Below are 12,212 nucleotides of genomic sequence, written 5' to 3'. Positions count from 1 at the left end.
AAAAAAAGTGCCCAGTAGATTTTTGACTTGTATATAGTATCCTAAGGAGTTTACTCTGAAAGTATCAGAATATCTAGAAGAATTAGAAGGTTTTATGAAAGAACCAGCTAAGATGAGGTTTAGTTTGATTGTAATATTAATTGTAATATCAAAAGTTTTTTTTTAAAGAATTAAGGTTGATTTTAGATCTGAGTACCAGTAATTTAAATCTAATTTGTTTCATTTACTGCAGATTTTTGTTGTTGTTATTGTTGTTGTTGTTGTTGTTTTGGTTTTTGGTTTGGGGGCCACACCAGTGATGCTCAGGGGCTACTCCTGGCTCTTTGCTCAGAAATCTCTCCTGGCTTGGGGACCATATGGGATGCTGGGGGACTAAACTGCAGTCCCTCCTAGATCAGCTGCATGCAAGGCAAATGCCCTACTGCTAGGCCATCACTCTGGCCCCTACTGCGGAATTTTTAATTGGAATTTGATTTATTAAAATTATATATTAGTTACATTTTAACATTAGTTTCAGAAGGTATGTTTCTTTTGTTTGTTTGTTTGTTTTTGGGTCACACACAGCAGTGCTCAGGATTCCTTCTGGCTCTGCATTCAGAAATCATTCCTGGCCTGCTCAGAGGACTATATGGGATGCCGGGATTCAAACCACTGATGGTCCTGTTTCGGCCACTTGCCCTACCACTGTGCTATTTTTCCAGCCCCCAGAAGAGAAATTCTTAAAAAAATCATTTTTCCTTCATTTTATATTTTTTCACCTTTTATTCAATTATGACTACTTAAATATTGACATAGTATTTGGAAAGAGTAATGCACCTGATTTTAACTAGGTCTTAGAGTTAAATTATTAATAATTGCATTGTACTGTGAGGTGAAAATCCAAAACCAACTCTTCAAATTTTTTGTGATGCAGAACTTGGAAATTGCTTGTTTCTTTTTATCAGGTAGCATTTCTGTAGTATAATAGATTTAGCCTTTCTTTTACATCTTTTGTTTTTAGACATAGTATATATTTCTAATAGATGTCTTTTTTTTTAAATAAAAAGCTTAATTGCAATTATATAAATAATCTGATTTGTATGCATTGATTAATACATTTTTTTCTTAAACTTTGTTTATTTACATATTATCTTATTGGGAAGAGGCTTTTCAATATTCATTTTAAATTTTCTTCATATGTACTTTTTAAATTTTTTTTTTTATTTTGGGATCACACCCTGCAGCACTTGGGTTACTCCTGGCTCTAGGCTCAGAAATCGCCCCTGGCAGGCACAGGGGACTATATGGGATGCTGGGATTCGAACCACCATCCTTTTGCATGAAAGGCAAATACCTTACCTCCATGCTCTCTCTCCGGCCCCCACATGTATGTTTTAAAGTGGCAATTTTGGGGCAGGAGCATTAAGTAGTACAGTGGGCAAGGTATTTGTCTTGCATGCAAATGACCAGATTTTAATCTTTGGCATCTCTTAGAGTCCAATAATAAATCTTAAGCACTGCTTAGTGTGGCCCCAAAACCAAACAAATAAGTAAAAAGAGATAATTTTATTTTCTTTGCATTTGAAAGAGAAAATGTGTTACAGTGTAAGTTGATTTTTTTTACCATGGCTAGTGTTTAATGTTTTGATTTATATTTTGAATTTCAGCTCTGGAAGAGCAGCAGTAGTAATAGTAATTGATAGTGTTAGGAATTGTAATTTTTAATAGAACAGCTACCACATATATAATAGTAGGAACAGGATGCCTATATTTGCAGGTAAGAAACAAAAGTTCGGAGACACAATGGTTTGTCAGTGGTTAGACTGCAATTAGAATCCAGGTTTGCCAACTCATTGTTATTTCCACAATAACATTGTCTCGATATATTTCAAAATAATGACTGTGAAATTGTTTATAGCATATTAGTACACTGATATGGAGAAATTAAATGCTAGTATACTGTAAAATAATTCTTGCCTCAGTCTCTGAAAAGATGGGGGTTGTGAGAATGATTCAAAACGTTAGAGCTGTAGCCTTAACAGGTAGGGAGGGCATTTGCCTTGGTTCTCCAAGCCTGCCAAGAGTAATTTCTGAGCACAGAGTCAGGAGTAATCCCTGAGCCCTGCCAGGTGTGGCCCCAAAACAAAACAAAATAATTTGGTCAAACTAGGGAAGATATGACAAGGTCAAGGATGGCATATTGACTAGACCAACATATTTCAACCTTTGTCCAGAATTTGTGGTTGGGTTAGGACTATGACATTACTAGTTCCTGACCCATATTTTCTTAAGTGTATAATAGATGGCAAACTCTTGGGCTCAGGATTGTTTCTTTGTTTTTTTGTTTTTTGTTTGTTTACAGTCAGATGATAACAAACTGAATGTGTTAAGTCAAATTCCTGTTCTTGGAGTTTGACATTTTAGTATTCAGAAAAGTAGGACATGTAGATGCTAAACTGTTAAGATGAGAAGTGAACTCTAAATAAGTAAACATTTACACCACATTCAGAGTATAGTATTCTTGCCAAGAGTGAAAGTGAGTAGAGAACTTGATTAATAAGAGAAGCATTGTCAGTTCTTACTTGAGCTTCAAAGAAGAGGTAAGAATTTTAAGATTATTTTTTCTTTTAATAGGGTGAGCAAAAAAGCTTCACAGATGATGGAATAGTTTAGGGAATAGAAATAAGTAGTGCGGGCCCGGAGAGATAGCACAGCGGGCGTTTGCCTTGCAAGCAGCCGATCCAAGACCAAAGGTAATTGGTTCGAATCCCGGTGTCCCATATGGTCCCCTGTGCCTGCCAGGAGCTATATCTGAGCAGACAGCCAGGAATAACCCCTGAGCAACGCCGGGTATGGCCCCCAAAAAAACAAAAACCAAAAAAAAAAAAAAAAGAAATAAGTAGTGCATATAGAAAGTTAGGATGCAGGAACTAAAGGAACTTACTGAGTAAAAAGATAAGGGGAAGAGGAGGTCATCTCAGTTGTTAATTCTCTCTCTATATCCTTTAGCTAAATTTTAATTTTTCTGAAGGTTTCTGGAAACCTTTAAGGGACTTTGGGAAAAAAAAACATGATTATGAAAAGCAAAGTAAATCCCAATTTTAGCGATAGCACATGGTATTGATGAACAGGAATGGCACTAACTCATGAGGGTAAAGGATATATTCTATTTTTGGAGAATTTCAATAATTGAATTAGATAAAATGCTGTTTATATTTAAAAATGGGAATTTCATTTATGAAAAATAAAAGTACTATTAGATTTATTGCAAATTTTCTTTTTTCTAGGGTTTAGACTCAGGATTTGTTCCTAGTGTACAAGACTTTGATAAGAAACTTACAGAGGCTGATGCTTACCTGCAGATTTTGATAGAACAATTAAAGGTATGACATTACTTTATTGAATTGATATAAAGTTGTCAAAGAGCTTAATTATTTTTGTTAAATGTTGCCTGTTAATCCATAATATAGAGTTCTTCAGTAACTTTTAGGCTAACATAGGAAGATCTAAGAGATTTATTTAGATATTTTGATTTTGGTAAATAGTCTGTTTTTTATATATAATGCACATTTGGTTATTAATATAAAAGATAAAAGATTTGGTCCATCATAATTTTTGTCTAAATTAAACTGCATTAGTGAACCACTATTTTTAAACTAAGGCCATTCTCTGAAACCTGTAAATTTTAGATGGTTCAATTTCTAGTACCTTGTATTTTTAATTTGGAAGGAGAATGAGAGATGATTTCTCTGCTTTATCTTTATTAAAAATTTCTCATTTGATTCTTAATTTTAAATTAATTACTATGGTTCTGGGAAGGAAATTGGATGTCAAAACTCAAAAATTGAGGCTTGAATTTATATTTATATTTTAAATTCCCAAAAGTCTTTTTTTTTTTTTTACTTTACTTTTAAAAAGTATGATTGGGCTTTGTTTGTGTTCCTCAAGTTTGTGTTCCCCTTTGAACACTTATCTCACTTGTCTCTCTGTTTCTTTGCTTGTTTATTTCCACTCTAAAGAAGTTTCTACTCTTTCTCTCAAAACTATACTTCTCCCTTTCTCACCCCTTATAGCTTTCTACCTTAGTTTCAGTAGAAACACCCCTTACAGCTTTCTACATTAGTTTCAGTAGAAACTTTCTTGCTTCACCAGAAACAAAACGAGAATAGAATTGATCACTACTGTAAATAAAAATAATTGAATAGACTTTAACTTGAAAATGCATGTAAATTAAAGTGCTGGCAAGTGGTCCTTAGAAAAGGGTTTCAGAACTAAAATTTGTTTTTCTGTGTTTATTAAATACATACAATGAAGTATAGTTAATTGATACATGCTTTTTAAATCTTCTAGCTCTTTGATGACAAACTTCAAAACTGCAAAGATGATGAGCAAAGAAAGGTAACTTTTATAATCATAATTTTAACTTAACATTTTAAAGTATTAGAGCCTTTTGAAAAAATAACAAAAGGATCTCAAAGTTTTGATTACTATGCTAGTATTATTGACCATATTAAGTACTGCCATAAATAATGAACATTGAGGGGATTTTTCTAATGAATCGGGGGAAGCACCCAGCAATACTCAAATATTACTTCTGCACTCAGGAATTACTTTTGGCAGTGCTTGGGGGACTAAATTAGGTGTTGGGGATCAAACCAGGTTTGGAGTTGCAAAAAAAAAAGAAGAAAAAACTAGGTTGGACATGTGCAAGACAAGTGCTCTACCTGCTGTACTCTCTGGCCCTTCTGCTGCATTCCTGGTTGTTTTATAATTAAAGGGTAATGTACAAAATTAGTATGATACCCCCCCTTTTTTTAAATAAGTTTCACCTTCCAATTATGTTGAAAGAAAGTTATTTATGGCCTCCTCTGTTCTGGAGTAGTTGCCTCACATCCCAGTTAGGTATATACTTTCTCTTTCTTGGAAACACACTCTCCATTCTTCTCTCTTTCTCTCTTTCCCCGCAAAGGAGGCTTCCTTTTCTTGCCTAGTTCATTTCCACTATCTCTCCCCTCCTCCTTTTTCCTTTTCTCCCCTCTCCCTCTTCCCTGGCCCATCTCCTAACTTAAATAAGACTATTTACTTCTTTGGGAAAAAAGTTATTTTTACACATTGTCATTTTAGACACTAACAAACTGAAAAGCATTCTTAGAACTAATAGGAAAACAGGGGAAAACAGAATTATAAAGAAATTCTAGTTCATAAATATACAATTCTATTCTTTTTTTTTTAAACACCTTGATTACAAACATGATTGTGGTTGGGTTTTAGTCATGTAAAGAACACCCCCCTTCACCAGTGCAAAATTTCCATCAGCAATGTCCCAATTCTCCCTCCTCCCCACCCCACCCTCGCCTGTACTCTAGACAGGCTTTCTACTTCCCTCATTCCTTCACATTGTTATGATAGTTCTCAATGTAGTTATTTCTCTAACTGCACTCATCACTCCTTGTGGTGAGCTTCATGTATATGAGCTGGAACTTCCAGCCCGCCTCACTTTTGTCTATGAATATTATATGCAATTCTATTCTGCTATTATCCCCCACTTGCTCTCTTATCCCCTCCCTAGTTTGGATTTCTGGCAACTATGCTGTACTTTTGGTGCTATAGCTTTAATCAACATTTTCCTATTCTTGACTGGTGTCTCGTAATTTGTTTGGATTTGATTTGGTATAATAGTAATAACTCGTGTCTAACTCACTTTTTTTCTTAGTGTTGAAATTTATTCCTATGGTATTTTGAACAACTCAGAAATGCTTAAGGTGATCCTAAAATTAATATTCCCAGCACTGCATTATGGTTGCCTGAGCACTGCCAAGAGTAATCTCCCTGAGCACAACTGAATGTGAGTGACCCTCCTAAGCAAACAAACAAAAGTCTCATCATTCTGTGTTTGTTTGTTTGTTTGTTTTTAGGCCACACCTAGCACTGCATAGGGATCATTCTTGGTTCTGCTCTCAGAAATGGCTCCTGGCAGGCTCTAGGGACCATATGGGATACCGGGGATCGAACCCGGTTCCATCCCAGGTTAGCAGTGTGCAAACCAAACGCCCTACTGCTGTGCTATCACTCCGGCCCTGTCTCATTCTGAAAAATCATGAAACGGGGGGTGGTAAAAAAATAAATGAAACAAATGAATTTTAAAACTATGGCAGAAAAATTCTCTTTATAGTCTGTCTGTACTCAGACAATTAAGTACAATTTTCTAGGTTTTTTTTATAAATTAACCAATAAAAACCAGCAGTGCCTCTGATTATCTTTATTTAAACTTTTCTTTAACAGAAAATTGAAACTCTCAAAGAGACAACAAATGTAAGTTATATGTTTGATAAACTTCAGTTTTGTATTTAAATTGCTTTAAAGTATTTGTTTTGACTGCCCACTATTTTATTAAAAAAGTAGCAATTTTAATTTTTATGTAGCAGTTTTAGTACTGTATTATTTCCAAAGATCTTTTTTTTTTTTTTTTTGGTTTTTGGGCCACACCCGGTAACGCTCAGGGGTTACTCCTGGCTATGCGCTCAGAAGTCGCTCCTGGCTTGGGGGACCATATGGGACGCTGGGGGATCGAACCGCGGTCCGTCTCCTAGGCTAGCGCAGGTAAGGCAGGCACCTTACCTCCAGCGCCACCGCCCGGCCCCTATTTCCAAAGATCTTAATTGAATGGAATAATCAATTGACTTCACCTTTTTCTGGTCTTGTCTGAGATCCTTAGATAAAAGTTTATTACATGAGTGACATATATACTCTTTGTTATAGTAGAAATTTATTATAATTCAGTTGTTTATGTTTTGACCTTCAGACATAATAGTCTTCAGTAGATATTTTGGAAGTTAGTACTTCCAAAGGCTTATTGCTCTTTCTAGGATTGGGAACAACAAATTTAATTAAAAATATTTTTGTATAAAAAATTTTGTGTTATTTAGTATAAATCAGGGGTCTTCAAACTACGGCCCGTGGGCCACATATTGTATTTATTCCCATTTTGTTTCTTTACTTCTAAATAAGATATATGCAGTGTGCATAGAAATTTCTTCATAATTTTTGTTTTTACTATAATCTGGCCCTCCAACAGTCTTAAGGACAGTGAACTGGCCCCCTGTTTAAAAAGTTTGAGGACCCCTGGTATAAATGAACATTTTTTGACCATATCTTAGTACGTGGAATTGTGGTAGTGAACATCTTTGCTTGGCACTATCAGCATTATCAGAACTCAATGAATCTCCAGAGAATACTTCTTACCTTGTAGTATAGATTTATTTGTCCTGCTGTTTATATTCAAATAAGCTCTTAACTTATTTGAAGTTAAGATCCTAAAATTAGTGTTTTGTTTTTATAGAGCATGGTAGAATCAATTAAACACTGCATTGTGTTGCTGCAGATTGCTAAAGTAAGTAAATTTTACTTCTGCGTGCTTCAGCATATTTTAAAATGGTAGTGGTATTTTTTTATTTGTTAAAAATTTTGGTTCTGAAATCTATTATATTTTTATCATAAATTGTATTGTGGGGTTCCTGGTACTGCTGAATGTTTGTGATTGGATGTTATCTTGCTCATATTGTTCCTGCTTCTGATAAGGTGATTTCTGATCATGACTGGGAAGGAAGGGAGTCTGAATGACTAACCCCTTCCTTTCATTTTGGCTATTATCTCCTCTTGAAACAATGCAAAACCTTTACAAAAAAGTTTCCTTAGGAAAAAAATTAACTTAGAGAATTCTTATTTTTTCATAATAAAGAGTATAATAGAAACATTTTTTTAATGCTATGAGTTTCTGGTACTGTATTGTGCTAATGAACCACTGCTTTAATGGTTCTCACTTATTGATAAATATGTTTTGGATTACTGTAAGTGAAAGTTTTTATGGATATGGTTTGCTTTTCTAAAAAGAAATTGGTATGTTAAGCCTAAATTTGTATTGTGTCATCTGATTATTTCTACCTTATTATACCCTTGTTTTTCTAACCAGTGGGTAAAAGGGGAGGTGTCTGTAGGCATTTTATCATTTGGGTTTGGAAATTGTCTTTCTCACCTACTTTAATAGATCAGTATACATTCTAACTTAAAAAGAAAGGAAGACAGGGCTTGGAGATATAAAAAGTGAAAGCATGTGGATAGATAGAGAACACTCTCCAGGGCAGTTAATGAAATGTATTGGTATATATATAGATAGCAAGTAAACTGTACCCCAACTGTAGGATGTTATATTATTGGGATTCATGTTAACTTCTATAGAAGATGGAAATAGTAGAAGAGCCATTAGATCAGTTTGAGTGATCTTTCAAATCATTCATGGCTTTAGGTAGTTATAAAACAGCCTGGCCTCTTTTCAGCAGTTCACACTATTTGTTACTTGTTTGTGGTGCCAACAATTTGAATCTAGACCTCATCTGCGCAAGTTATGTGCCCTACCACTTAGCTGCATTCCTAGCCATGGTAGTTCACCCTTTATCCACCCTTTAAGAAGATTTGGGAGTTTTGTCTTTGGAATGAATTGTACTTTCTTTTTATAATTTTCTACAATTTAGTTTGTACTTGGTTATTTGTCTGTTTATTTTAGTCCAATTTGAACTCCTTTTCAAGATTCTTTAGAATGGGTAACGTATCAAGTAAATAAAGGGACTAAACGGGATGCCAGGAATCAAACCCTGGTCAATTATGCACAAGCAAGCATCTTGCTTGCTGTACTATCTTTCCAGCTCCTGTTAGTTTCTTTTTGTCATGACCTTGCATTACTCACCATGAATCTTGAAATCTTGTTTGTTTTCTTTTACAAAAGAAAAAAAAGTATACCATAATTCCAGAAGGACTTTGTATTTGGTAGCTTAAACAACATTTTATTCCCTCACAGTATGTAGGCTACAAGTACATGATCTAGGTTTCTGCCATTTTGGTATCTGATGGATGTGTTTTCTCTTCCTGGCTAGCAGATAACTACTTTCTCACTGTGTCCCTGCATGGCCTTTCTCTGGCACATACGTGCTGAGAATGAACAGATGTAAGGAGGGGTAGACAAAAGATTTCATATAATATAGGCATGAATCTTACTGGATCAGGGGCCACCCATAGGACTTTCACCTTGATTTGCCTCCTTAGATGTCCCATCCTCTGAACAGTCACAGTAAGGATGAGAAAAAATGGAGACTAGGGCTACAACATTGAATTTAAAGGGGTATACAACAGAAACATGCACCAAAACACTGCTGTGTTCTTAGTGAATAAAATAATTGCCTGCCACGGGGTGGGAATCTGATAAATGACAGTGAGCTTTCTTTTATTTTACTTATATTTTGAGGGGAGGGGATGTAAAGACCACTCTCTTTGATGTTCATGGGATCTATAGTGCCAAGGATCAAACCTGAGTCTCCCACAAGGAATATATGCCAGATCTTTGAAATGGTCCATTGATTAAGAATTTTGAGGGGCCAGAGTGATAGCCATAGCGGCAGGGTGTTTGCCTTTCACACGGCTGATCCAGGCTGGACCTTGATCCCTGGCATCCCATATGGTCCCCCAAGCCAGGAGTGATTTCTGAGTGCATAGCCAGAAGTAAACCCTAAGCGGCACCATATGTGGCCCCAGAACAACAACAAAAAAAGAATTTTGAATGGGGGCTACAGTAATAGCACAGTGGTAAGGCATTTGCCTTGCATATAGCCAACCTGGGGCAGACCAGGGTTCGATCCCCGGCATCCTATATGGTCCCCTGAGCCTGCCATGAGCAAGTTCTGAGCACAGAGCCAGGAATAACCCCTGAGTGCCACCCAGTATGGCCCAAAAACCAAAAAAAAAAGTATTTTGAATAAATTTTTTAAAATAGGTACATGGTTTACAATTTCCATATCTATCTATCTATCTATCTATCTATCTATCTATCTATCTATCTATCTATCTATCTATCTATCTAATTTATCACCTCTTTATGATGACCACTATAATGGTCATTTTTTAGAGTTAATCTTAAAGGGCTTGAGAGATTATGCGTAAAGGTTAAGACACTTGCCTTGCATTCAGCCTTCCTTTTCAATGTCCATTCAGCAAGACCATGGACCCAGAGAATCACTGAATGAAGCCCAGAGGTTCCCATGTACCACCTATGAGACTCAGTAATTCCCAATACTGCAGAGCCCGAGCAGTACCATATTCTTTGTTCCTTGCATTGAACCATTGCCCCTGTTGGCCAAGAACTGTCAGGAGGGGTCACCAGGCCTCCTGAGTACTACTAGTACTACCAAAAAAAAAAAGTTGGGACCAGAGAGATAGCATGGAGGTAGGGCATTTGCATTGCATACAGAAGGATGGTGGTTCGAATATCAGCATCCATTATGATCCCCCAAGCCTGCCAGGAGCGAGTTCTGAGCATAGAGCCAGGAGTAACCCCTGAGTGCTGCCGGGTGTGACCTAAAAAACAAAAAATAAATGTATCTTTAAATTTCTCTGATTGAGAGATGAGGTTTAAATAACATGAAAAGCATTATATCATCTTTAAAGTTGGAGTCTGAAACCACAGTGTCTGGGCTTGAGTCCTTCACCACTTATTTGCTTGCTTTTTTTTGTTGTTTTTTGTTTTGTTTTGTTTTGTTTTTATGTCATACCAGGTGACGCTCAGAGGTTATTCCTGGCTATGCCTCAGAAATCACTCCTGGCTTACGGGACCGTATGGGATACTGGGGATTGAGCCGCAGTCTGTCCTAGGCAGCTGTGTGCAAGGCAAATGCCCTACTGCTGTGCCACTGCTCCAACCCCTTGCTTTTCTTTCCTATGTTTTGGTTTCTCCCAAATGTAGATAATAGGGGGCCAGAGAGATAGCATGGAGGTGGGACCTTTGCCTTGCATGCAGAAGGACATGGTTCGAATCCCGGCATCCCATATGTCCCTGGAGCCTGCCAGGAGCAATTTCTGATTTCTTTTGTTTGTTTGTTTGTTTGTTTGTTTGTTTGTTTTTGTTTTTGGGCCACACCCGGCGGTGCTCAGGGGTTATTCCTGGCTGTCTGCTCAGAAATAGCTCCTGGCAGGCACGGGGGACCATATGGGACACCGGGATTTGAACCAACCACCTTTGGTCCTGGATTGGCTGCTTACAAGGCAAATGCCACTGTGCTATCTCTCTGGGCCCCGCTTTCTGATTTCTGAGCGTAGAGCCAAGAGTAACCCCTGAGCGCTGCCGGGTGTGACCCAAAAACCAAAAAAGGAAAAAAAAATGTGGATAATGAAAATACCCTTAATGGTGTTGTAAGAATAATGCTTAAATAAGTATTCAGGTGTTTGTTTTTATTTTTGTTTTTTGGTTATTGGGCGACACCTGGCAGCATTTAGGGGTTACTTCTGGCTCTGTGCTCAGAAATTGCTCCTGGCAGGCTAGGGGGACCACATGGGATGCCAGGAACCGAACCCATGTCTATCTTGGGTCAGCCATGTGCAAGACAAATGCCCTACCACTGTGCTATCTCTCTTGCCCCAATATTCGGTATTTTTTTATATTCTAAGTACCAGAAAATAAATCCTAAATAATGTTTTAGGAGGGCACAAGATTTTTTAATAATATATTTTTATTTTAAATATAGTGGCTTACATATCGTTGACAACAATATTTTAGGTACATATTAACATAAAATCAGGGGAATTCCCATCACCGAATTGTCCTCCCTCCACCTCCATTCCTGTCCTGCCTCCCATAACCTCCTCCCTCACCCCGGGGGTTGCTAGAGGGCACAAGTTTTTTGTTGTTGTTGTTGTTTTTTTTGTTTTGTTTTTTTTTTTTTTGTTTTTATTCTTGAAACCCCCCTCCCCCTTAGAGGGCACAAGTTTTAAAGTGGCAAAATCATGTTAAAAATGGGGAAATTAGGGGCGGGCGGGGGAGAAAAAAATGGGGAAATTCTCTGCCAGTGCTAATGAAAATATAAATTATTATATACACTTTGGAAGATTGTTTTTCATTGGCAGTTAATGAAATAGTGAAATCAAATATTTTGAGAAAAATGCATCATCTAAGACCTTCAAAGAGATATTAAACATTAACTAATTTGATTTTCTGATTTTTTTGTTTGTGAGGTAGTATTATTTCTTTTTTTTTTTTTTTTTTTTTTTTTTTTTTTTTTTTTTTTTTTTGTTTTTGGGCCACACCCAGTAACACTCAGGGGTTACTCCTGGCTATGCACTCAGAAGTTGCTCCTGGCTTAGGGGACCATATGGGACACCTGGGAATCGAACCGTGGTCTGTCCAAGGCTAGCGC

At 36.8% G+C, this 12,212-nt stretch overlaps 1 protein-coding gene across 5 annotated transcripts in view; it reads left to right on the top strand.

The window, feature by feature from the left end:
- The window catches only part of OSBPL9 (oxysterol binding protein like 9), a 197,603-nt gene that overhangs the window by 148,327 nt on the left and 37,064 nt on the right, over positions 1–12,212 (top strand). For all 5 annotated transcript variants that reach the window (XM_049775167.1, XM_049775168.1, XM_049775166.1 and 2 more), the window contains 4 exons: positions 3,267–3,362; positions 4,330–4,377; positions 6,262–6,291; positions 7,319–7,369. In XM_049775167.1, the coding sequence (XP_049631124.1) occupies positions 3,267–3,362; positions 4,330–4,377; positions 6,262–6,291; positions 7,319–7,369 (225 nt within the window). The remainder of the gene's footprint in view (positions 1–3,266; positions 3,363–4,329; positions 4,378–6,261; positions 6,292–7,318; positions 7,370–12,212) is intronic.

Source organism: Suncus etruscus, chromosome 6, assembly GCF_024139225.1.
Source record: "Suncus etruscus isolate mSunEtr1 chromosome 6, mSunEtr1.pri.cur, whole genome shotgun sequence".
Classification (NCBI taxonomy): Eukaryota; Metazoa; Chordata; class Mammalia; order Eulipotyphla; family Soricidae; genus Suncus; species Suncus etruscus.
Note: the sequence above shows the minus strand (reverse complement) of the source record. Positions and strands in the feature narration are given on the sequence as shown.